Here is a 25899-nt window from a genome sequence, read left to right on the forward strand (position 1 = left end):
GAATTTTCGCACTCCCGTTGACCGAAGGTCGTGCAGGGCGCATATCTGCTAATTAGGAACTCGTATGGCGCACATGCGTCGAGTTACATTATTCAGGGGAATGCCGAGCTCCGAAACTCACGGTACACCGGGCAGCGATAAAAGGTAGAACACAAAACAGAAAACACGGTGTGGACAAACTTTTGCAAAACTCGCTGACGATGAGAGTAGCGAAATGGGTATAATATACAACCGCAATAATTAATAAATTTCAATTTTGATTGCTGCGGTGATATTGCGGTGAAATATTAACGTCGTTACGAAAGGTATTTATTTTTTTTTATTTCAATCCATCCCCATTCTAAAATTTATCACAAAATAAATCCCCACAACGATCGCACACTCATTCTGAAAAGTATTGAAATTTGAAACAATGAAAGTTACCATCGACAGCCTAACGAGGCATATCTTCGATTTAATCGATGCCAAAATATAAGATTTCCTTCTCAGCGGTGTCTCAAAATTTTGTCGAAATGTGGTCAAACGGACATGTGCGAGACACCTGGACGCATAACTGTATTCAGTCCGATCCCACATGATTTATTTTGATGAAAATTTCACGAAAGGGTTTTTTTCTCACTCTGAAAGAGGTTGAAAAGAGGGACAGGTCAACTCTAGGACCTGTTTGCCCGATTTCAATGGACAATGTCCTGCCCGGGACAAAGGCCACCTAGATCCTCCCACGATACGCATGAGGGGCGCTCTCGCGGTCCATTCAACCGATCCGTGAGAACTCCGTTTCATATTTTTCATAACTCTCTGCAAACGGGATGATATTTTTCTGCCACACACCCGCCGTTTCGGCGTCCGTCACCTCTGGTCACTGATTCCCTCCGCTTGTCCGTGGGTCGACGTTTTAGCCGGACTTATCCAAGACACCTGTGGGCCCCGAAATCCGTGAGAGAAAAGTAAAATCCATCGAGAGTCAGTTCAAAGTCGAAGGAGGCAGAAAGCTTTTTTTTCAGTTCATGGCGCCTGCCGTTATGCAACCAACCTAGCAGTGATGTATTACCGGTACTATCAACGAACATTTCTTACACATGCCCATATTCCGATTAACAAACCGCGGGATTTTGCGTCGAAGCAACGGAAGGCAACGACAGGTGAAAAAAAAAAGTATAAAAATTGGGTGCCTTGTTTATCGATGTAACGTACAAGCTCACCTCTGGGACAACGTTTCCCTAAAAGAAAGCTGGAGAGAAAAAAATGCGTCACCATTTTGAATCCTTTGTCTACCGTACGTTTCGGGGGAGACGGAACGGGGACCGGTCTAAAAAACTGTTACCCCTCAGGTACGCGTATATATATATATATATATATATATATATATATATATATATATATACACATGTATGTGTATAGCCGACAGTCGTAAGGGGGTTTTAAAAAGTGGGGGATTTTCTATAAAAATTATCCCCACTACCCCGAGGGTCCTTTTCATTCTTTGATATCCTGTTCGGCTCTCGCCAGCGCGGGGATCTTCAGTTAGCATCCAAACATGGACCAAACAAGATCTTACACTACCGTTTTAATTTGCGAATGAAGATAATTTGCGGTACTTTCGATCGTATCCGTGAACTTTGCCGATCGGCGATGCAAAATGGGTGGATTGAAGGAATCGAGTGAGCTTGGACGGTGCCTGGTTTGACGAATACTTGCTTCGTAATTGCGAGTGATGAGTGGATGAAGACCGTTTCTGTACGCGTAGAGATCAGTGATTTTAATCGGAACGCGATGCGGATAAAAGGTGAATGTTTAAATTGGTTGAAAATTTCGCCTTGAGCCTTGAGCCCCGAAACGAGGTGTCGGCATTCGACATTCGTGCATCATAGGACAGCTGATCTCCTGAGATGGGAATTATAATTGAAAATTAGCCGATTGGTTGCCGTTGATCCGTTTAGCAGCTGTACCGCTGGGACGCTGTTCCGTTACGGCTTTATACCTATAGTGTGACTTTGATAGACGTTGAGGTAAAAACGTACGTATATAACGCGTCGAGGATCGCCGAAGGCGGTGTCCTTGTTAGTACCTACGGCGTCCTGTCAAAACGACCAGAGGACACATCGAAACAATCGAATTACGATCATCCCCAGGGCGAGTCCCGACCCAAACCAATAATTCGATTACCCATTAGTATTGACTCTCGCCAATTTCCTTTCGGGTCCGCCGACCGGAGTACAGGAAATATCGCAACCTTGCGACAACTTTGACGATCGAACTCGGATTGAGATTCTCGTTAAAGTATTGAAATATTTTTGGAATTGATATCTTCCCCTCGTCGCCTCTGCCTTCCGATACGAATCGAATCGACTTGCGGTATCTCGGAAAATTGATTTCGGTAAATAAGAATCGACACTCGGATATAACGCGCGGTTACAGAAAAATTACCACGCAATAAAAGAACCACCCTGTATATCATGGCCGGGCATTACGGATGTATGGACCAATTTGTAAGCAATCCAACTTGTAGTCGCGAACCGATATTCCATATACTCTCTGCACCTTATCTTTTCCTCATATACATCCGCGGGACGCGAAATAACAATACCCGACACACATCGACCGATGCGATGTTGCTGCAGTTATATCGGCTAGATTCGTCGTCTATCTCGAGTACTATGTATACCTAGTTGTACGTACGTATGTTACGTATGTATGTACCTTGGACGCGCGTGTAATGCCGGCGCGGTTCGAGGCACGAGTTTTGGTCCAGGCAACATCTGCCCCCGAAAAAACAAAAGCCCATTGTCGCTAACGACCGGTCGCACGTCTCTTGTTTCTAACCGAGCGCTTTTCAATCGTAGGTGCTCGCATAACGGACTCTGCTGGTCTATTCAACTTCTTCCGAACTTTTTTCCTTTCTTCGTTGCTATTATTTTTATTTTCATTCACCGCGTTAGATTTGCTTTTTTTTTCTCTTTTTTTTCAATACAACCCTCCCAAATTCAAATATCCTTACGCGGGACGCGGTTGATTCGACCAATTTTCTATGCTACGACATGAAAATCTTGGACCTTGCCGGCAGTGGAATCTGTCTTTACTTGTCACTATCGTTGCGTTTGAATATTTTTCTTACACGTACGTTTCGCGGACAATGTATTTTTTTTTTTTGTTTTTTCTTTGGGGGGCAAGCGCCCGTCTATTTCCCGCGCCTACGCTTGTTATACCCACTCTTGTTTGTTCGGTCGATCGGGTCGAAAGATTCTCGAAGAAGGCGCATGTCGCGGGGGCGAAATCGCGAAACTAAGGAGTGGGATGGGACGTTACGATTTCTATAAGGACGATTTGGCCACAAGGAGGTCCTGAGGTCATCCGCAGACGTCGCAACTCACTTTTAGGGTCCTTGAAGAGCATTTCTGGCAGCCGTACGATTTCCCGTTATACGTTGGCATTAACATAGAGATTGGCAGCGTTTCATATATCGATCCGTCCACCCCGCCTCCGAGTCTCCTCTCGCTCATCTCTCAACCACTCTTCGCGGAGTCGAGTGCTCACACCCGCCACCTCCGACTGCCCCCTGACAGGGTGTCTGGCACGAATTGTTTTTCCTTTTCACCTCGCGCCCGGCTGATCCGACCTCTTTTCCCCGTTTTAACCCCGCTCTCGCCCCTTCCGCCTGGAAAAAAAAAGAAATAACGAATTCCCCAGGGGTGGAGTCTCCGCTTGACCAACGTCCAAGGCGCAAGCTCGACTCGCAGGCTCCACCCTTGCGGGGAATTTCACCATCGACACGTGGAAATTTGAAAACCTGACATTTATGCTTGTTCCAGCGGAAACGTCTCAAGGCTCCAGCCCGGACACGGTGCAATGCGGGGGATGTCGGGCCTCCTATCCTCTCGGGGACATCGTCAGGTTCATCGAGCACAAGGTGAACCACTGTCGGAGCACCCTTCAGGGCTGTCACAGCCCGCCGCCGGCCGCTGCCCCCGAGGACTCGGACCCCGAGGACGCGCTCGCCCTGAAGAACGACCAGGAGAAGCTCAACTCGGTGCCCAGCATATCGGCGCCGATCAACAAGCGCGGCAGTCGTCTCGAGAGTCCGCCGACGCCCCAGGGCTCCGGATCCGACGGCGGCAGCCCCATCGAGCTCAGGGCAAGCGCAAGCTCCACGCCGAAGAGAAGACTCGAGGAGGACAAGGAGGAGTTACCTAAAAAGCCTAAGACGGAATCGGTCGATGCCGACACCAACACGACCAGTTCCGGTAAGCGGAAAATGGGGTCGCGAGAGAGAGAGAGAGAGAGAGAGAGAGAGAGAGCCGTCGGCGAGCTTAGATCGGTTCTTCAAATTGTTGGTTCTTTTTGTTTATTTGTTTCTTCATTCGTTTATTTTTTTCTTCTACTTTCATAAGTTGACCATTGATCCTGCGATTGACGCGCCCGTGATCCTGGAAAGGGGAAAGAGCGAATGAAGAAGATGAAAAAAAGATTTTTAAAAGGACACTCGCAGCGCGACATGTGACGATCGGCACGGTCTACCGATCCCGAACAATGAGGGAGAGAGAGGGAGAGAGACGCGCCTCGTTCGATTTTTGAATTTAAAACCACCCCACGATAGGTATGAGCGTAGGGGGTGAATTTTGCCCATTGTCAACCTCGACGAGCCATGTGCTGAAAGGGTTAACGCGCCACTGTCACCGTGCTCAGTGCGGTGAATATCGAAGCTCATGCGGGATTTTCTTTGTTGTTTACTTGTTTGTTGCTGATTTCTTTTTTTTTTTTTTTTTCACCTTCGTCAAATTGAGGAAAATTATCCTTATAATCGAAAATATCGTCACCCGAATAGATGTGCAACTGGTAAAGTCATTCCGATTACCTCTAGTCTGCTGTATCGAAATTCACTTTATACCAATGAAAACTATTTGATGAAGTTGCCGATGCTCATTGTTAGTTACTAGTTATTTTACTTTAAAAATATGAGTGCATTAAAAAAACAGGATATCGTCTGGATGATAATTCTCGTTGCAAAAAAATACGTTACTCAAATTATGACGAAAAGATAACTCGGATCAATACTTGACTACTCTGGAATGAAGTCACTTTTCCAGCTGAAGGTATTAATTAATACATATTCACGAAGTAGTTACAGATTAATTTTTTTTTTTTTTTTATCGTCTCGTACTTATCGTTTTATCCCAACCGTCGAACAACATTACATAAATAGACAATGCTTGTCGTTGAATTTCGTTACCTGTAGTCATCTAACAATTTGACAACTTGGAATGGCGTGAATTAAACAGCATCAATTTTTTCCATCGGAATGAGCAACGGGGTTTCGGTACAGAAAATCTCTGTGCAGGTCGAGGGACAAATCTCTCGGTCGTGACCACGACACGAACCACTGACGTTGATAAAAAGCGCATCCCAATAAATAACTCGAGATGATCCCTCAATTACGCATTCGGCGTGTAAGAGGATCTTCCGGTCGCGTCTCTCCTTTGAGTCCTGCAGGACGAGAGGCAGGCGGCGTGCCGCAGACACCCGGAGGACGACCCCTGTCGCACACCCTGCGAGCGTGGAGAGGATATGACTGCCGCGTGATCGCGTGGACGGCACACGAGGGCATTTGCTTTAACCCCTTGGCGCGGGTTTTTGTCGGAAAGTTTTTGTAACCGAGCAACCTCGAGCCCAATTAGAGTCCTCCCATTGTGATGCCACGTGGCGACGTAGCCGTGACCCAACTGCACGAGCCACTCGCTTTAAATACGACGAGGTGTTCCTCGCTCGGCTGCCTACCTTCCTTCCTTCCTTCCTTCTTTCGTTCCATCCTTACTCGCGTGATCATGCACCAGGTACAGATACCGCCGAAGGGGTGAAGCGGATCGTGGCACCCCGAGTCTCTAACGAAACCTGTCATCGCCCTGCGCAATTTCTCCATCTCGAGACACGTCAAACGAACTTTTTTTTTCGCTGCTTGACGACGTGACGCGCGATATTGAGAGAGAGAGAGAGAGAGAGAGAGAGAGAACTTATCGCCTTTATAGCCGTTACAGCTCGGAAACAACGCGAGCAGGTCGCCGTGTAAGCCGTCGAAATTGACACCCAGTCCGTTACGCGGCGCGATATACGCAGATTTGATATCACGCGTCAGGATTGTCTGTCGAATATTAATTTTCGAATGGGGTGAGATATGTGTATATGTATACTTTTTCTTCCGTGATTCCCCGTTCCGCGTATGCGGCCTTTCTTATTTCATCCCCCCCGGATTCTCGGTTCCTCTCAGTTTCCCGGTTTTTTATGACGCTTTTCCGACCCCTTACCAAAGACCGCCCAAGGCGATCTGCGAATTGCGTGTCAATTGGCGACCGACACACGCGGTCGAGATCCTGGAAAATACGCTTCCAGCCTCGGGTATCCGGGAGCAATCTCTCTTCCGCTATCTTATTCATCTTGTATCCTAACGCGTGTACAACTTGGCGAGAAACTCGCTACCTCCGGGTCCGAGTTTAGGTATACGATATACGTACATACGGACAAGGAGAATTTCTCAACTTTGTTCTACAGTATGACATTAGGAATGTCTTGCGGCGAGACGCGAATACGACGTAAACGGCTTAAGTACCTTCTACTCGACAAACGGCAGGACGGACAAAGTTGGCTGACCGCAAGGTACAAACCGACCGTGCAGTCCCTTTGTCCGATATAAAAATAACAGACTCGTCTCGCCGCGAAACGCGTCCAGACGCGGACGTTTCGTCGGATATTCCTCGCACCATGTGCCCATAATCTGAGAGTGATTTTTTTTCCACGACAGTTTCCTCTCGGTTTTTGCTCGCGTTAACATGTCCTCTCCTTCTGCTTTCTGCTTTCTGATTTTCTTCAATCGTACGGTTCGGACGAAGCCGCGGGGGGTGGGAAACGGGTCCAGGATAAAGGTTCAAAAGTTGGGGTGATTAGTCGAGCTCGAGAAGCTGCGTCATGGTTTCGGAGATTATTCCACCGAGGTAGATCAGAGCAGCGCGCGAATCATTCGGGGATCTCTACCTGGACCAGGTTCGCGTGCGTCGTCGAATTTTGTCCCCCTTCTGCGGCTTCCGAGCGCCGATGCACAACCCTATCGTCGTCCGGCCCGACAACAAAGTGCATACGCCGAATACGTCGGCTAATCGATATTTTAATATAATCAGAGCCCGTGGATGACGCGTGGCTCTGCACCTTTGTGACGTTATACTGCAGCCCCGATGCAGGAAAATTGAAAGGGAAGAACGACGCTAGAAATCAAAATCCCAATATCGAGCGCTTGGATCTTCGTCTTCGTGCTTTTGGGCTGCTCATCGACAAACGCGGCCGTCGCATCTAGGCGACGTGACGCGAATTCGAAACTTAAATTCTGCCCGGCATTCGTGCAACACATGTCTTTTACTGTGCCGAATTTCACGGGCTTCGAACCCCCCGCGCACGTGTCGTTTACACTAAAATTTCCCGCTTTATAGAGAGCCGCCTTTGATAACGCGTGTAAACTTTCGCGTCCGCGATATATATATATAATGTATATGCGGTTGGTCGATGTGTCCCGAAAGTTTTCTCGACGTCCTTTTTGAATAGCGGTTGAATCGGTCTTCGGAAGAATTCTGATCTATCGGATTGCAAGATCCGGTTCCAGTGAAACGTCGGTGCAGCATGGATTTTTTTTTTTACGAATTCGACCGATTCTTTTTCCCGAATAAATGTTCTCCGGATCTCCGATTCTCCCGGGGCTGCGGGGCAAGTCAGGCTTGTTTCGAAAGTGACCGAACAATTTTCTGCAGAAAATCGGGGTCCAAATTGCCTGGCAGAGCGTTTAGAGCGAAATTGTTTGGAAGAGCATTGTTTAAGGATGAGTTGAACCTTGGCCGTTCGTTCGACTCTGACTCGGAAGTGCATCTGCGCTCAGCAGCTCCCCAACCTGCAAGAGGGACGCGGAATGTACGGGAGGTAATTGTCGACGATGGATAAATCGAAACTATTCTATCCCCGAAGCACAACGCGGTGCGATCTTTCGCGGCTTTTGAATTTTCAGCGAGATTTCGTCCCGCGGTAAAAAATAATCCTAACGGATGGCCGGTCCGTCGTTTGCATATGAAAAGTACACAGAGTCACCCCCTTTAGCCCCCCCACCCCAATCGATAATACTTTCTATAGACTAGGCTCTGCTTATCTTTTACCCTTGCGGCGCGGCGCCGCCTTTTCTTCGACTACACAAGGGGAAGTTGGCAATATTTTCGACTTCCGGACAGAAAGGGAAATTCGTCACGCGCCGTTATAACCGCCCCGACTTCTGCGGATCAGCCCATCCTTGGACTTGAAACAATGATCTTGATTTTTAAAAAGTTTTTTTTCACGCTCGAAAAACTCGTTCCTCGAATGACTCGGGAGTTTTTCCTACTGGCACCTAATTATCGACGCTTCGAAATTCGCGCCTTGCGCCGTCCGGGAACTCGATAGCAAAAGGTGCTTTCCGCAGCGCCTCGATCTAGCGACGTGTCGAATTTGGAAACCACTTAAAACAAAGGATCCTCTCCAATTCGACACGCCACGATCGCCTTGTTCTCCCTTCGCTACCTGCCCATTCGTACAACCAAATTGGTTACCCGGTGGTTCGGCTGTGTTCGAAAAATCATTTCCGACAATTTTACTCGAGGTGATTTTCGAAGGTGCAACAGACTTCCGTGACAGGCATAGAGGCGATAGTTTTACAAACGTGGATCAACCCGGGTGCAAAATTTAAGCAACAAAGTATTGCAGTTTCATCGAACGATCGAAAGAAATTTTAAATTCAAATGGGCAGCTAACAAGATCTCGGCTTTAAGTCGCTTAGCGAACAAAGATTTCTTCTCGCAGTCTCCGGACTCCCGTTTAATTAAGATCAGTTTATTTCGTTGACGGTTCTTTGTCCCTGATCGATTTTGCCGCTTGTACCTGGTAATCCGCAAATTTTCATCCGTTAAAGCGCACGCGTTTCGTTTAATTTTGTCACGTCCATGCTTCTAACCTGAGTGTGAAAAATTGGAATTCTCACAAAGGGTTTTCATCGGCGTTTCGGACAGTCTAGTCGTTAAGCTTGACCGCGTGCATGAATCTGCGGGCATGCAGGGCTATATGGGTGTATAAATAACGGTAAGAATTTTCTTCGCTCGGAGAGTTATACGACCCGTTGAAATATGCTTTTGCGGTTATGTCTTGCGTCCTTTCAAGAGGGTCCGCGAAACACATGGCGATGGACCTTTTCACCGAGGGTGAAAAACTGAATTAATAAAATCCGGCGGTAGCCGCGAACGACGTGGGCGATGTCGTCGACGCCACGTGGGGCGTGAAAAATGACCGAAAATCTGATATTCCCGGATTAAAAACATTGAAATTCAAAACCGCATCCCTGCATCCCCTTGCCTCCCCCCCCCCCCCCCCCCCCCCCCGGCCAGGGACAGAAAGTCGTTAAGGGTCAGTTTCATCCCGCTCCACATCCCCCGCTTATTGTCGGGGATATTATTTTTAAGCCCTCCTTCCAGCCCCGTACCACCCGATATATACTATATAAGGCTCTGCAATTTGACACAGACGCGCCGTTTGAATCACGAATTGAATTCGTTCGGCGATTGAAAATTAAGGAGGGATGAAATTGATACCCCCGGTTGCTCCGCGTCTCTCGACGGGGGTGATATTTTACGATTTGCCGCACACCGGGTACACTGACCAGTCCCGATACACTCTCACCCACAAATCGACGATTTTGCTTTTTACACATCCACAATACAAATCTATGCGGCATCTAGGGGACGTGCAGTTCGGTCAAAGCTTGAGCCATGTATCGAGTTCGCGTAGATATTCGGCTCACTTTCTCCTTCCCCATCCATCTCTATTCTCCTTTACTTACGTTTTGCACTTTACGAAAGAGTCGGAAGACTTGTTTTATTGTTGGTGAAAAATAAAAAAAAAAACAAAAAACCTGCAAGTTTACTTTTGATAAGTAAATATATGTTTGAAGAAATGGTAGATCAGCTCAACTTCTATAATTTGTTTTTTTTTTTTATATGGCATACATTTCTGAAGTAATATTTGAAGCATTTTTTAACCAATGGATTGCAAAAACGGGTCGCAACACGACGTTGACACCTGCCCATTAATATCAATCGCCATTAAATTCAACGTCATTCCTAGAACCGTTCTTCTAATATCATAATTTGCAATAGCAATTCAATTTCACAATGGTGACACTCGGTGCCTTGTCTTGTCGTACCTAGAGTTACGCAATCCAATCGAGCGTCGTCCCGTAAGAGCACCAAAACGGCGGTTTTGCAATAACAGCGTGCAACATGTTCCGCCCGGCTAACCATAAATCAAAATTAAAAAAGGCTGTAATAGTGTGACGTGGGATCCGTTGTACCGGAATAAGACGATCAGTTTGACCGCTCTGTTGCAGAACCGAGATGGCTCCAGTGTTCCCAGTGCGCCCGCAGGCTGTCCTCGGCGTGGGAGCTTCTTCAGCACGCGCAGAGCGTCCACGGGGCGAGACTTTACACGTCCTCGTCACCCTCGGCGAATTCATCCTCCAACACACCAGCCCCAAGTCCTCCGACGCAGACGTCGACGCACACGCACCACCTGAGTCCCCCGAACCATCTGAACCTCAGCGGTAAATCGACGGGAAGTTCGTCGGCGGGTAATTCTTCCGGGGGTGGAAACACGAGCGGAAGTAGCGGCAGGCAGCTTCAGTCCTCGGCTTCGCTGGTCGGCGATCCTCTGCACAGTTTTCTCAGACTTCCGCAGCACCTCGAGAGGAGCTTTCCGCCGATGTTCAGGCCGGACTTTCTCGCTCTGAACCCCCTCGCCTCGTACCGGGGACTCCAGGACCTCCAGACCGCCACCAGGAACCTGCAGAACCTCGGAGACCCGCTCCGCGGGATGGACGGCCTGAACCTCGGCGACTCCCTCGTACGGAGTTCACTCGACTCTTTGAACAACGCGAGGAACCTGGCGAACCTGGCCGAGCTGTCCCACGGACGTGGGCTCTCGGGACAGGCGCATCCACCACCACTCGAAGCGAACCTGGATTTTTACTCGGCGCGCCTAAGGAGCCTCGCTAACCCTTCCTTAGGCGCGGCTCCGAATCCCACCCCAAATACGCCGTCGAACCAGGGCGCGGTGGTCAGCGTGCAGCCGATCCAGCCACCGAGTCCGGCGGCCAATCCGGCGAACCTCACCCACAACAGCATCCAGAAGGAGAACTCGCCCCCGTGCTACACCCAGAGTCCGATCGGCGGTCACCACAACAACAACAATTCCACCGACAGTGACAAGACCAGTCCGCCGGTAGCCTCGACCCCGATAATCGCCGACTCGGAGACCGTCTACACCTGCGAGGTGTGCGAGAAGAAGTTCCGGTTCCAGTCGAACCTGATAGTTCACCGAAGGAGTCATCAGGACAAGGAGCACGCCTTCCAGGAAACGATACAGGACACCACGGCGACCAGGTGCGAGATATGCGAGATCGAGGTGCCGAGCTTTTCCGAACTGCGAAAACACATGCGGAACGAGCACCAGGAGGCGCTTAACGTCGCGTCGAGTCCCCAGGGCAGCGTGGAGACGGTACCGGACGACGGGAGCAGCTGCGACGAGAACATGGACCTCGACGAGGGCGAGGAGACGGACGCGAAGCGGGAGGACAACGAGGAGAACACCCCCGAGGACCTGAGCACCACTCAGGGTCAGAGCAGCGAGGAGGGCGGAACGCGGGTCGACCAGAAGCCGAGTCTGGTCGGTGACCTGATGGAGAAATTCGGGCTGAGCAACATCGCCCAGTACTCGGAGGCCTACAGGCAAGCGTTGCAGGAGAACCATCGGGGCGGTTTCGTCAAGACCGAGTCGCCGTCGAACCTCGTCAACTCCCTGAACAACAACAAGGAGAAGGACAGCGCCCTCTCGCCGACGAATTTCAACTCGTCGACTACGCCGAACATCTTCTCAGGTCAGGGATTTCCCCGTTCGGCCGGGCCCGACTTCGGCGGTCTGTGGCTGCCCAGCCCTCACTATCTGGAGAACAACGAATTCCGGAAGGCCTCGAAGGCCACCACCTCGAGTCTGTCGCTTCAGGGACTCCCCAGTCCGTTGCTCAAGAAGGAACGGAGCGGCAGGAACGACACGTGCGAGTACTGTGGCAAGGTCTTCAAGAACTGTTCGAACCTGACCGTTCACAGGCGATCGCACACCGGCGAAAAACCCTACAAATGCGAACTGTGCTCATACGCCTGTGCCCAGAGTTCGAAGCTCACGAGACACATGAAGACCCACGGTCGTCATGGCAAGGATATTTACAGGTGTAGATTTTGCGAGATGCCGTTTTCCGTGCCAAGCACGCTGGAAAAGCACATGCGGAAATGCGTCGTCGTGCAGCAGGGCCAGAAGATGGGGATGCCCTACTCCGGGAGTCAGGACGAGGACTCGTCCTTGAGCACGAAGGATACTTGATCCTGGAACGTCAGTCTTCCCCCTATACCGCCACTCTGGCCCCACAGGCCGCCGTATCCGGTGTACTAGACGTTCGTCGCGTTCTTCCGGCTAGAGGCCAGAAACATCCCTTCGCCACTTTTCCCAAGACTCGAAAGACACGGACGATTTACCCATCCTCGTTTATACTTTCGAAAGGGTAGGTGAAACGCGCGGATTGTCCGAGTCCCTGCAGATGATTGCCAAGTTTTTGTTTCCTTTTTTTTTCATCCTTCTCGCAACACGCGCTGAAGAATATCGGGAAGGAAACATTTTTTTTTTTTTTTTTATTTTGCTCCCTCCAAACCCATCTGCAGTTTAAAGGTTCAGCGATTCGCGATGTTATCGCGAGGATGTGTCAGACTGGCGATTGGATAAATGCCAAATGCGAATTCGAATGGAAAGTCAATTTCCCCGAAGACAAGTTATGCTAGTGAAAACTGTCGGATTTCGAAATTCGCCAATCAAATATCGAAGCTCTATGGTCGACGGTCGAAGGCTGGAAATGCCTGGAACAATAGTACTCAATACTAGTTGTCAGCAACCTCGGAGAGATGATATCCGCAATACGAAAAAGAAAAGAGTCGCTTTGAGGTGTAACAAACTTAGAACGAAAACGTTCCAATAGCGAAGACTGGACGAGAATAAAATCAATATAAAATTTTAAACGAAATACTTAAACCCCATTAATTTTATTCAAATAAATGGTTACCATAATGAGTCTCATACCCCCTATCAATAACACTTACGAATAATTAATAAACAAATAATAGTAATAATAATAATAATAATAATAATAATAATAATAATAATAATAATAATAATAATAATAATAATAACAATAGGAGTAATAAAAATCACACACGTACACATATACACAAAATAAAACACACACTATGAATAGTAACTTTATTATCATATTATAAAGATTATTTATTTAATAATATAATATATCGTAATATATATCGAAACTTTAAAACTATGAATGTACTAGTACGTTTTTGTACATTGTGTAGTAATTTTTTGAAAAACAACGTGTCGCTTTGAAAATGGCGCATTACAGTTCTGTATATAATAAATATTCACTCTATTATGTATTAATATCGAGTAAGAAAAAATATTAATTTACATAATAATTATTACGTGCTACCCATATGTAATTTAAGGTCTAGATCGATTATGTGTAAAATGTATCATACCTATTATAATTATTATCACTATTACGACTACTACGACTATTATTATTATTATTATTATTATTATTATTATCATTATTATTACTATTATTATTGTTATTATTATTACAATTATCATTATTACTATCATTGTCATTATTACAAATTAAACGAAACGTACATTATTTTGTTCCGATATTAAGTTATTATTGAAATGTTTTTAATAGTTAAGAAGATGCCAAAGTTGTCTAGGTTTATCGTCTATTATCTATATATTGTACACGTGGTGTCTGTGAGGGAAGATATGTAACTATAAATTAATCGCGTTCTTCTAAGTTATTTCTGCGGTGTTTGTGAGAGTGCAGACCTTTTTGATTCAGATGATTTAAAAAAAAAAGTTATATCGTTGATTGGATCTAACTTCCTTTCCAGTCACCCCGCTGTCACGTTTTATTATCGTACTATTATTGCCTATTATTGTACGTATCAGTTCATTCGTTGATTATATTTATTATTACTATTATAATTATGACTATTATTATCATCATCAACATCATCATCATCATCATCATCATCATCATCATCATCATTATTATTACTATTACTATTACTATTATTATTATTATTATTATTATTATTATTGAAGTCGAAATACCCGTTTCGACCTTCGTAAAATCAAAGATTCATTACATTCTTGATCCTACGAAAGCCGTGAGCGATTTCGATCTTCAATATTTCGAAAATTCTGTTTCTTGCCCAAGACTGAGGTTTTTTGAATATATTATTAAAAATATTATTATTATTTGAATGAATTGTTTTTTTTTTTTGGTTTTTTTTTCTTTTTTTTTCATATTTGTTCAATCAAGATCGTTTTGTCGTTGTAAACTTTTTGAAGAGAATTGTTCCTAAAAAATGTAGGCAATAAGGATAAAAAGAAGAGATAAAGTGTGTGTGTGTGTGTCTGTGTGTGTGTGTGAGAGAGAGAGAGAGAGAGAGAGAGAGAGAGAGAGAGAGAGAGAGAGAGAGAGAGAGAGAGAGAGAGAGAGAGAGAGAGAGAGATAATAAAATAAGCAAAAGGAAAAAAATGGGAAAACTCATATCAGATAGTTTTTGGTGTTAGAAATGTACGGCTCTAGATAAAATCTCGTTATCTAGTTAAAAATTTGTTAGATAATCTCATATACGTACCGGGCCTGTTTATATATGTACGTGTATGTGTATATGACTATATCCCTATATACGTACATGTATATGTATATATATTATGTAAATAAGGCACTATATTAATACTGCCCGTAGCAAAAATTTGAAATAATTATAAATTCGAAATGTTAATAATAATAATGATTATTCTAGTGGTTATTTAAATACAATTATAAGGCCCCGTTTTGCTGCGGACAGGATGAAGGGACGGTGTTTTTTCGAGAAATAAATGAGCAAAAAAAAGAAAACACAAGAAAAAAACGAAAAAATTTGAATGTTAGCCGAAGACCGCAAGTTATAGTATGTGTCAAAAAATAAACGTACGCAGAAAATACCGTGGATGCGAATGTTCGTTTCGGTTTCTTTCCGGTCGATTATTTTTCATGTTGAATTCAACTCGCAAATTTCATGCTCTTTTTTGTCTGTATTATCTGTCATGCCATAGGACCAAATTCTCTGCCGCAGACGCATATATTGTATTGATAATTTTGCATTGCAGAAAGTCGTTTCCAATATTTCTACACACAGGGTAAAAGAATAAAGACAAATTATTCCGATAAAAGCCAGTATATAATGATAGATTCAAAGAGTATCTATAGACAAACCTATATATGAATAAAATATTTCATGTAATTGTATAATAATAACAAAAAGAAGAGAAGAGAAACAAAGAAACTAAGAAAAAATTCGAAGTAATCGACAAAGTAAATGAATAAATTTGAAAGAAAAGAAAGAAGCAAACTAGTTGCGGCGAAAAATTTCGATTTTAACAAAAATTTTCTGATCCAGGGTAAAATGAAATTAAAAAAAAAAACGTAAAAAAAAAGTGAAAAAAAAAACAAAAACGAAAAGATGAGAAAACAGGAAACACAAAACTCGGTTTTTACGGCAGTGGAGGTCAGGTTAAACCTGGTCAAAACGAAACTTATAAACCGAGATTCGACTTTAAGGCAATACGAACACGGAACTCGCGTGGAAATGTTTGTCATTCGCCTCGGTCGGCGAATCGACTGGCAAACTTTTTCTCGAGATGGCCATTAGTTATAAAGTAGCAGGTACGGTGTATGTCTTGTGCGATTCAAATAAACGGAATTGTTTTTAAAAAATATAAATACACCTATATAAACTTGTTTTGACTCCCTCGATCCCGTTTATTAATCCCGCGTTAAACCTACGCTCACAATTTTATAAGATTCTTCGCGATGTCATCCGTCCACCCCCCCCCCCCCCCCCCCCCCCCTTCCCGCGTCCCGCAGATATATTAACCGAAAGGGAATAATTTTTTTCATTCCTCCACTTTTCTCGTACGCCACAATTTTTTTCAACTTTTTTCTTCCAGTCGAACAAACTCAGCAACGTCGGCTCTACTTTACTCGCCCGAACGACTTATAGAGCCGCCGAAGCATTACATACGTATATACACGCAGATACGATAGAGCAGTAAGGATAGAAGGACGGTACCTGTGTACCAGCTTTAGATTCCTCCCTCCCCCACCCCCCCTCCCCGCCCCCCGCCCTCATTTCGGGAGAAATTCACATGGATAGAGGTACACTAGACCCAGCTACGTACAGACACAGGGTTCAGCCCTCAAAGTACCTGCAGCTATGTCACGGTTACTTTACATTTGCAAGAAGTATTTCGAGCGAAGACGTCGGAACGTCTGGAGGCTTTGAGGTGATACATGTAATACGTTACACGTATAACGTATCAATGGGGGGGGGATGAAAGGCGGGGGTGAGAAAGCGGCGGGAGCTGAATAGCCAACCCCTGGCGAGCGCATCCGGGTATTATCGTTGTAGGCAGTGGAGGCAGTGTATCGCAGACGTCGAGGTTGCGACGGGTAACAGATCTGTAACCCGGGTTGCATATGCCCAGGGAGCCTGACCCCCGTTGGACACCCCTGAGTCTCTTACTCCTCGACGACCCTTAAGCACTCGGCTCGCGACCGTCGCGGTCTTTCAAAAAAATCGATACTGCCTGCCCACATGCATTTTTAATTAGACGGAGGCGTTTTTCGTTTTTTTTTTCTCTTCTTTTTTTACGAGTAATCGGTAGTTGTGAAAGTCTTTGTTGTTAGTTCGATTTGTAACTCGTCACGCGAACTTTACTCCCGCGGTTTTCATTCGGGATGTTGCGTCTTTTTTCGGACAATTTTTATTTGTATTATCAGAATTACTCGGTTTCTAATTTTCAAATTTATATTGTAATTTCATAGAGTTTTGACAACGTCCAATATCGTGGAAAAATTAACTAACGGCATTTTTTTTTTTTTTTTTTGACAGTTTGTTAGCAGTAATTATGATTTTATAATGTTACACGCGACGAACTTGACAATTTAAGCAGAGGTTCGAGTATTCAATACACATATTTCAATACCAAGGAGAATGAATTAGGTTCTACGCAGATGTATGCATAATACTGTAAAATCACAGTATCATTGGTACCCGCATATATTCAAACCCATTAATTTGTGTGTACTTAAGTTGGCTGGTAGGAGATGTATAAAATGACATGCGTCACCGTGAAGGATAAATCTAATCTGCACCTTTTGATAGACCTACAGAATTACTCTAACGAACCCAAAAGTGATTCAAAATTTTCACTCAAAGGAAATTCTCGAAAATTTTCACTGTAGAACCAGACGAATGACAAAAGCGGCACGGTAATTTCGACCATTGAAAATTTGCGCGCGTATATACGAGAATACGTCAATAAAATTACGGTTGTTCACACATTAATCGTCTTACACAACAAACCCCGGAACCCAAAGTTAAGACAATAGCGTCGATTTTTGGTATAAGCTCCATTGTTCGTGGTACATTCATCTGTCAAGTGCCGTGACTTCTGTGAGTCGCTTAGAACCAAATCTGAATATTAATTAATCAAAAACAGTGCGAAAGGTAATGAATTTTTTCACGAAAATTTCACAGAGACGTGGGAACGACTCGCGTCCATCGATTGAGGTGGAAATTTTTGAACCAACGACGGAGGAAGTACGAGAAATTGAACCGCAACGCGGACACCGGAGACAATTGTTTTGCGATGTCAGTTGAATGCGTGTTAACTATAGTGACGTCACTACAATGGCGAACACTAATCTCGACGTCAAGCACAGCAGTGGCCCTCCTGCCGACTCTATCACTGATTTACCCCTTTATTTTCAAAACAAAACTTGTCCAAACAATTTCTGACTTGATTGCGACGGCAAAAATATTTTACGGAAAAGCTTTGAATTTATTTAGAGAAAACCTTGACACATCCAAAAATTTTTACAGCCTTTAATTCACATACTCGTCTTTCGCATGAATTAATTTCAATTGAAAATAATCCGGTTGTATTTGGTCAGTGGATTTACATTTTGAGACGCTCCGAGGAGTGACTTTATCGTTCGTAATTTAGTTTTCAGGACACTTTACAACAATTTCTCGGGTTAAATACGAAGTGAGGTATTTTAATTACCGAACTTGAAGCAAAAGTAGGAATTATGAATATTCATAGTTTACAAAACCTGTTCCGTTACGATATTAAGATGGTAACGTCAGTTTAAGAACTAGGGCAACTTTTTGCGCCAATGGTACCGCAACCCCACGACAGTGTGTCCATGTTACCTGACGCCAGACGGTACACTCTCACCAAAAATTAAACTCACCCTATAGTCGGATTTATCGGTGGGTAAAACTTCCCCAGGTAAAATTTGTCCCCCGGCAAACTCCGGGCCGTGCCTTTGCCCTAGGGAATAATCTCAGATCGATCGTTGATTGTACCTCGTACCTACACTGCGCTAAAGGTATATGATTGGCGAATATTTTTTTATACGATGAAATGACGTAGAAAACGTGTATAACCCTTTCGTAAATGGATTAGATTTTCAAAGCCTGAAAAATTTCGTACGAATGTAATCCACGGATACGGAATAATCATAAAAGTTACTAAACAGTTGGGTAGTAATATTTGACCATCCAGAGATGTGCCGAGCAAGGTTAAACTGTTATACGGAGCAAGTGATTTGGAGAAAAACATTTCGTAACGGGGATAGGCCTTTAAGTTTGAAGTTTGTTAGATCGTCGAGTTAGTCAACTGTTAAGCCAGATAAGCAGCGAACATGCCTGAAAACAATTGGGCCGGATTAGAGGGTAGTTTCGAGCCGGGTTTCTTGCTGGTCAAAAGGTTACCCAAGACTCATTTGTCTTCGAATCAAACCTGCCGGTTTAAAATCACACGTTAATGCGGAATTGAATAGGAGCCACGCAGTCGCGTCTTGGCGATGTTATCCCCCATTTGTATTGCTCAATTCACGCATGAACCTTCTGTGAGCCGTTTCCTGATCAGCTGTAATCCAAACCCGCAACGCGAATGTTATCTACCTTAGCTACGAGTCCTTCTGCGAAATGCCTTCCACATCAAGGTGATCACGATCCTTCTTGATAGGATGGAACCTGAAATATTATATACCTTTTACCGGGGGAATTAGCACGTCAATGCAAACCGCGTCTGCGTCGCCATCTAATATCACATCTCAATTGTAATCGACGACTCGGAATTCTAATCAATTGTAACTTTCAAGTAACTCTCAGAACTCGCTGACGAGGGATGAAGGAGTTGGAAAACCGGGGCAGCTGGTCAACGTCAAATTCGCAGCCTTGTTCGTTCGTCGGTTGACCACCCCCACCCTAATTCGCTCGTCCTCGAACGGTCAGCATTCGCCTGCGTGCGAGGGTGGCGTTGACCAATGACAGAGCGTCCTTCACCGACCCCTTTCAACTGACCAATAGAAAGATTTCGGCAAATGCGTCGAGGACGTGTGAATCAGCGAACCCTCGCCTCGCACGATCCTGCAACGCGTAAGTTATGCCTATTTTATCGTCAACATCTTTAGCCGCACCTATGTATGAGCATCCGCGTAATTCTACCCTAGAAAATTTGTTCAAGATCCCGAATACAACTCGCAAGAAATGAACTTCGCGAGTAAAGCACACGTGCAGAATCTCGCCACCTTCGAGTCCTGAAAAGCGTGCGCGGGGCCGCCTTAGAAACGGTGACGAAAATCGCCCCCGCACATGTAGCGAAAACAAAAGAAAAGAGCTTAAAAGCCCGACGGACTAGGAGGAGCCGCGGTGGTGGAACTTTGCTCAACTTAAACACTCTGTAAGTATAAGTATGCAAGAGGAGAGGTTGACTCGGATGAGAGCGAGGCGAAACGTAGAACGAGCGAAATGGAAACGGTTTCTTCACGCGTGTGTGGTACGTAATATTTTTTTCCACCCTGCGAAGCGGGAACCGTTGCATCCCTCGTCGCAACACGCGGACTGCAATCAGTGCGTGCCTATGCGCTGCGCTCAAGCACCGAGTAATACCTAATAATGATGAAGTTCCGTGCAGCAGTCCGCGTTGAGGAACGCGGTGGCGAAGGAAGGGGGCGAGAAGCGAGGGAAGAAAGCTGCAGGGCTGCTGCGGCGAAGGGAGAAAAGGGGGGGGGGGGCGAAGAGAGGGATGAAGGGGGTGGCGGTGGGGGGAAGGCTGAGGAACTCGGCGTTGGGAGGGTCGAAGGCAACTAACTCCAGCGGTGCGGAGGTGCTCCGGGGTGGGTTACACATTTGAGTACATAAATGTATGTAACTTTGAGTTTGTGTTGGAGTGGGCGGCGGCCATCTTGTCCGGTGGGTATTGACCGAGGCGACCGCCGCTCTCGGAGACGACATGCCATGGCGGGCCGACCACGCCGACCACGCGGACCACACTCGGCGCTAATTGCACGCTCTTTGATTTCGCCGGAAGCTCCACGTCTCGTATTCCGGCCGTATCTCTCTTTCTCGGAAGAATTCGAGCAGCGAAGCTTTCGATGCACGACGTCGCGAATCACTTGCGGGTCAAAGCCCAAAGCCAGGACGCTGTGTGTCGGTGGCTTATTTGTACGTGGCGGATAAAGTAATTGAACGGACTTGTTATGTCCCTGGACGTCCGAGGGGTGATTTCATGCACGCAGGCGCGAGGACTCGTTTTCTTTACAAGGTTTAGGTACTTACACTTTGCAAGTGTAAGTATCCTACGATACGTTTCTTCTGTTCTGAGTTTAGTTGACACGTCTGGCATTGTTAATTGCAACGACAGAGAGATGTCTCGGAACGTAATGTGCTAGATTATTTGAACCTTACACTTCATCTGTTAATGAAATCGTGGCCACCGAACCACTTTTTTCTATTTCAATGATGGTCCGCAGACTAAGAAGAGACGTGAGGATAAAGTAATTGCATGGAGGATCGGAATGATTACTGTTGTTTCTGATTATTATACCTCGAATCGGTTAATAAAATCGCAATAGACAGCACTAAGCCATGCGGAAACAAGATGAGGAAAAATCATAAATCTTATTTGAAATATTTTGAACCTATGAAACATACAGTATTTCTTAAAAAATTCTCAAATATACATTGCTTCTTCTTTACACAAAATTACTAACTATCGCCATCAATTTTGTATTACTAATAAAAATATTGTAAATAGCACAATTTTTTATGAATAAAAACACTGGTCAAACGCGTACCAGAAAAAGTTCACAAGTCATGGGAATTATTAGTCGAAGCTGGTACGTTAGGTGCTAAAATTTAATCGTTATACCTGTTTCGAAACGATCGATAATAGTCTTCTTTGACACCTTAGCTAAAAATTTTCTTAGCTTAATCTGAAACGTTCGATCAGCACATGCAATCCATGGGCCACTTTTCTTCTCTGTCTTATAAAATTTATTATTCTAAAAATACATGAATTACCGTGAGTTTCGGACGTTTTAACCAGTTTTTAATACGGAAATAAATCCTCAAAGTGGCACGTGTCACGTACCTCTTTGAAAATTTTTCCAGCTGTACGTTTGTGCCGTATCAACCGGACTGATCGAAGAATCCAGCGTGAAATCAAGGCAGATTATAAGATAAATGTGCCGGTTATTGAACTCGTCCCAATTGTTGACCTTTTTTCGTTGTATCTGTTTGATCCTTAGTTTTAAACCAACCAAAAAATCAATTTTTTGTGTCTAACCCTCTGGTCGTTGGTTTTAATCGTCGAGAAATCTACAATTTGTGCCTTCAATTTGTAATGTTGTAACATAAAAGGGTCAATTTTGGGTTTAAGCGTGTCAATAACTGGTACACTTACCTTACCTACGGGAGAATTAATTTGGGAAAACGTATAGTTTGCACTGGCGAATTTGCGGCCCTAGGCGCGCCAATCACGGTGAGTTGGCCTGACGGGAAAATCGAGATATTGGAGGAGAGGAAGGCATCCCTTGGAAGACGGCATCCACGTACCGAGTACTCGAGGTCAAGGCGACGCAGCCCCGAGTACTCGAAAGTCGAAGGTACAGGCAGCGTCGTGAAGTAACCTCCGCAAAGTTCGAGCGGGATTCCCTCGGAAACGCGGGAACCCTTTTCTGCCAGGGGCATCATCCAATTGTCACCTCACGCCCGCGTAATCGATCTCGTCAGAATAAGAAATTCATCAAAACGGCTCGCGGGTCGAGCACCAGGCACTCGAGTCTCAAACGAATCCCTACGCGAGCGATATTACCAGCTAGAGTAGAGGAGCCGGATCCTGTAGGGTCGAATTCCGCCTTCTCCCGACGGCGGAAAAACAAGAGCGTGCTCCAAGACATTCCAAAATCTGAAGCGGAGTTTTCTCGTCCAATTATTCCGGCTCGGATTACGTTGAATATAGCTTATCTACGTCTGTACCTTGACGTTTGAATGAATCAAAAATTCACTTTTGGATCCACCGCAAAAACCTTGATAACGATTAAGTTTTGACAAATGTTCCCAAGCTGGGCGAAGCTGTCTTCCGACCGAAGTAACTTGAACCAGTGATAACCGCGAACTTGAACTTTACGAAGCCGTGTAAAATTCGGTTTGGCAAACTCGACGCTGAGCTCAGCACAAGCGTTCAATTTCTGAAAATATCAACTCACCACGCAAGTGTAATTATCCCTGAGTTGTCGTCAGGTTTCAACGCTGATACAAAAAGGCCAGTAAGGACTCTGTCAATCAGCGCCGAAAACCTACAAAGAAGAAAGAAGATAGTAGAAACAAAACTTGGCACCTTTAAGGCATTTTCTTTCGTTCATGGAACAACATGAGCAACGTATGAGAGTTATGATTAAACTCAGGGGCTTACACCAAGGTTAGCGTGAAATGAATTCCTCCGAAAATTTCCGGGGTCAAAATCTGTCGAAACAACATTCCCGTGGTAATATCGGCGAGAGTGCTCAATACCGCGCAGCTCAGCCTGGTATTTCTGGCTGTTCGCTGTTGCATAGTAAAGACTGGCCTTTATTCCCCGTTTTCGCCTGGCACGTACTGTTTCAAGGGTGAGCTAGCCACCGACTCTCGCTCCGGCTAAAATTCCACCCTCCACCCTCCGTCCTCCGCCCTCCACCCTCCCGGCAACCCACCGACGCGCACTCTTTCGCGTAAAGGGTATCGTCCTACCGGGCACCCAGCCTCACCCGTGAATCTCTGTAGGAACGGTTGTATGTGCCCTGCTCCGTCGGTGGCCACCACCTCTGATTATACGCCGGCATCGGCATACCCTTTCCAACAACGCGCTGTACTCGAGGTCGTAGCGGAGCAGCGCCGAGCCTGTAGTGGAGGTGTGTGTTATAGGTATACCTAGTACACCTACCTACGTATAGATGTAAAGGTTGTTCAGCTCCGCGGTGGCGGCGAGGAGAAGGGGGGTCTTGCTTTTGGACTCAGCTTGTAGTGGTGCAAGGGTTCGACCCTTAAGGGGTTGTGGCTACACCACCCCCACTACCGCCGCCCGCTACCCCCTCGCCGGCGGCCATTTTATTCACCCTTTAGTCTGGACTCTCCGACGAGTAATTCGTAATTCAAAGTATTCCTGTCGGGAAGGATTTTGCACGACCTGAGTAAACTCGCGTTTTCATCTGGACCACCGGTTGGGTGTAAACCCACACCTGGAATTATACCAGCGATATTTTCTACCGATTCAATCAAGTTTCCGAGGCTCTTTTGTGCCAGACGCACTGAACTGCCGGAAGTGTACGTCGAAACGCCATGCGATACGGGAGAGAATTTTTCGGGTACAGCTAAATTGGCTTACCGGTTCAGCAGATCCGTCACACTGCAATGCTGAACGCGGATTTTGCTGTACTTGCAAAATTCGAACCGTCGCGGCGAAAAAAAATTTTTCCGCTCTCTCTGTGTATCGAAAAAAGTCTTCCGCTGGATCAGCGAATCTTTTTGTTTTCATCCCTGCGAATGCTTTATCTTTACTTTCAAGCACGCGTCTTATTGTATCCTGGATCAGTTGTGCATTCAAGAATATCTACGAAACTCATCAAACCGACATTTTTTTTCATCGTTATTTAATCACGTTTTTCCAACAACTTCCGACCCCGAAATACCATTTACGTTGTATCCACTGCAAGTATCGGATGTTGGAGTTTTAGCCTCGCGATATCGAAAGTCGGTTCACCGCGACTCCCCGAGGCTTGATTGGGATTTATTAATTGACACAGCCAGTTAACCCCCACCCCATGTTGCAGAACCATACCCATACTCAGAGCTATAACGTTTACTTGCAAACGATCCGAGAGTGCAGATTACACCAGGACACCGCGCCATGCCGTTATCAGATTTGGCGCTCTATTTCGGAGGGTATCTGTTTACGGCCGGACTAATGGTTCGGTCCAAACGGTGTAACTCCCTGAAGCTAAACGCGAGGTTCTTCTTCGATAATAATTAATATTCAATTACTCTTGCGGCCATTCTGTTTTCAGCTGTTATCCTAAACCTGTACACCAAATAAGGCGGAGGATGGGATGAAATAAATCGGGAACAAGCAGTCACTCGTTTATTAGAACGGCATCAGTCACGTAAATGAGGATTTGGAGTATCTCTTTATTTATTCACAATCAAATATCTTACCGTCTACGTACTACCTACGTTAATTACAATGAGTGTGAAACGGTGATCAAGATCATTTTTGTTCACCTCGTGCAGCTGCCAGAGTCCTTCGGCGAAATGCGATGAATGCAGGTCCTGAAATAAGAAAAAACTATTTCAACCAACGGAAATTTGCGATTGTAAACAAGCTTGTTCATCGGTTTCGAACAAGAGCGTTTCGCTGTAGCGGACCGACCGATCAGTCTACTCACGGTCTTCAGATTAGACGAATCAGATTCGGCTACAGACATGGCGCAGCTGATAGCAACGGCCGTGAGTTTTTATTCGCAATAAGTTACGAACAGACGATTTTGTCAAACAAAAGTGGCAGTGCTGTTCTGCGTCCAGAATCAATCCTCTTACGGATTCGGAAACATTATACGATATTTCACACCATATGAATCAAAAGGAATAATTACATCATTATTTTCCTCCAATACAATTACGTCGAAATTACGAGAGGTTGTTAAATACCGAGGAAAAGTAATCGCCAGAAGGAAAACCGACGTGCCAGTGTTAAAGATTGAAATCCAACCCGACGTTTGTGAACTTGTGAAGACCCGTGAAGTATGAGGTCTCGATTTCCATTCCCGTGGACTGTTCAGTTTCCGAATATTGTTCTGGCGTAAACAGAGTGTGGTGAAGAAAAAGAAGAAGAAGAAGAAGAAGAGGAAGAAAAAAGTGTAAGTGATGTGAAGGATCTTAAGCTGCGGCAGGATTGATGAAAATATAAACAGTCTGCCCATATTTCTATTTATTCAGCTCTCAAATAGATCGTATCGCGAAAGTACGAGTATAAATTGTTGTCGAATAACATTAGCGGTGGGACAACATATATCATTCTGGGCGCGCACCTCTGTGTTGACAGGCTCTACCCCATTTCTGGGGTAGAGTTCACGTAAAACCGGACACGGAACCAGACTGGCTGGTCTCATCGCCCCACATACGACTGACCACAATCGCCCTGTAGACAAATTTGGCCCAGTGATGCCCAACCGCATGATGTCGGATCGCCAATCGTGAGTAACGTAACACTTACAATTACATACCGAACGTAAACAGTGATTTGTTG

General features: G+C 45.4%; 1 protein-coding gene across 2 annotated transcripts in view; it reads left to right on the plus strand.

Moving 5' to 3' along the window:
• Positions 1-15783, plus strand: part of Cph (BCL11 transcription factor chronophage) — a 36037-nt gene extending 20254 nt beyond the window's left edge. For both annotated transcript variants that reach the window (XM_046631349.2, XM_046631348.2), the window contains exons 2-3: positions 3810-4241; positions 10433-15783. In XM_046631349.2, coding sequence (XP_046487305.1) covers positions 3810-4241; positions 10433-12477 — 2477 coding nt within the window. In that variant the 3' untranslated portion in view covers positions 12478-15783. The remainder of the gene's footprint in view (positions 1-3809; positions 4242-10432) is intronic.
• Positions 15784-25899: the final 10116 nt, after the last annotated feature.

This window comes from Neodiprion pinetum, chromosome 6, assembly GCF_021155775.2.
Source record: "Neodiprion pinetum isolate iyNeoPine1 chromosome 6, iyNeoPine1.2, whole genome shotgun sequence".
In the NCBI taxonomy this organism is placed as follows: Eukaryota; Metazoa; Arthropoda; class Insecta; order Hymenoptera; family Diprionidae; genus Neodiprion; species Neodiprion pinetum.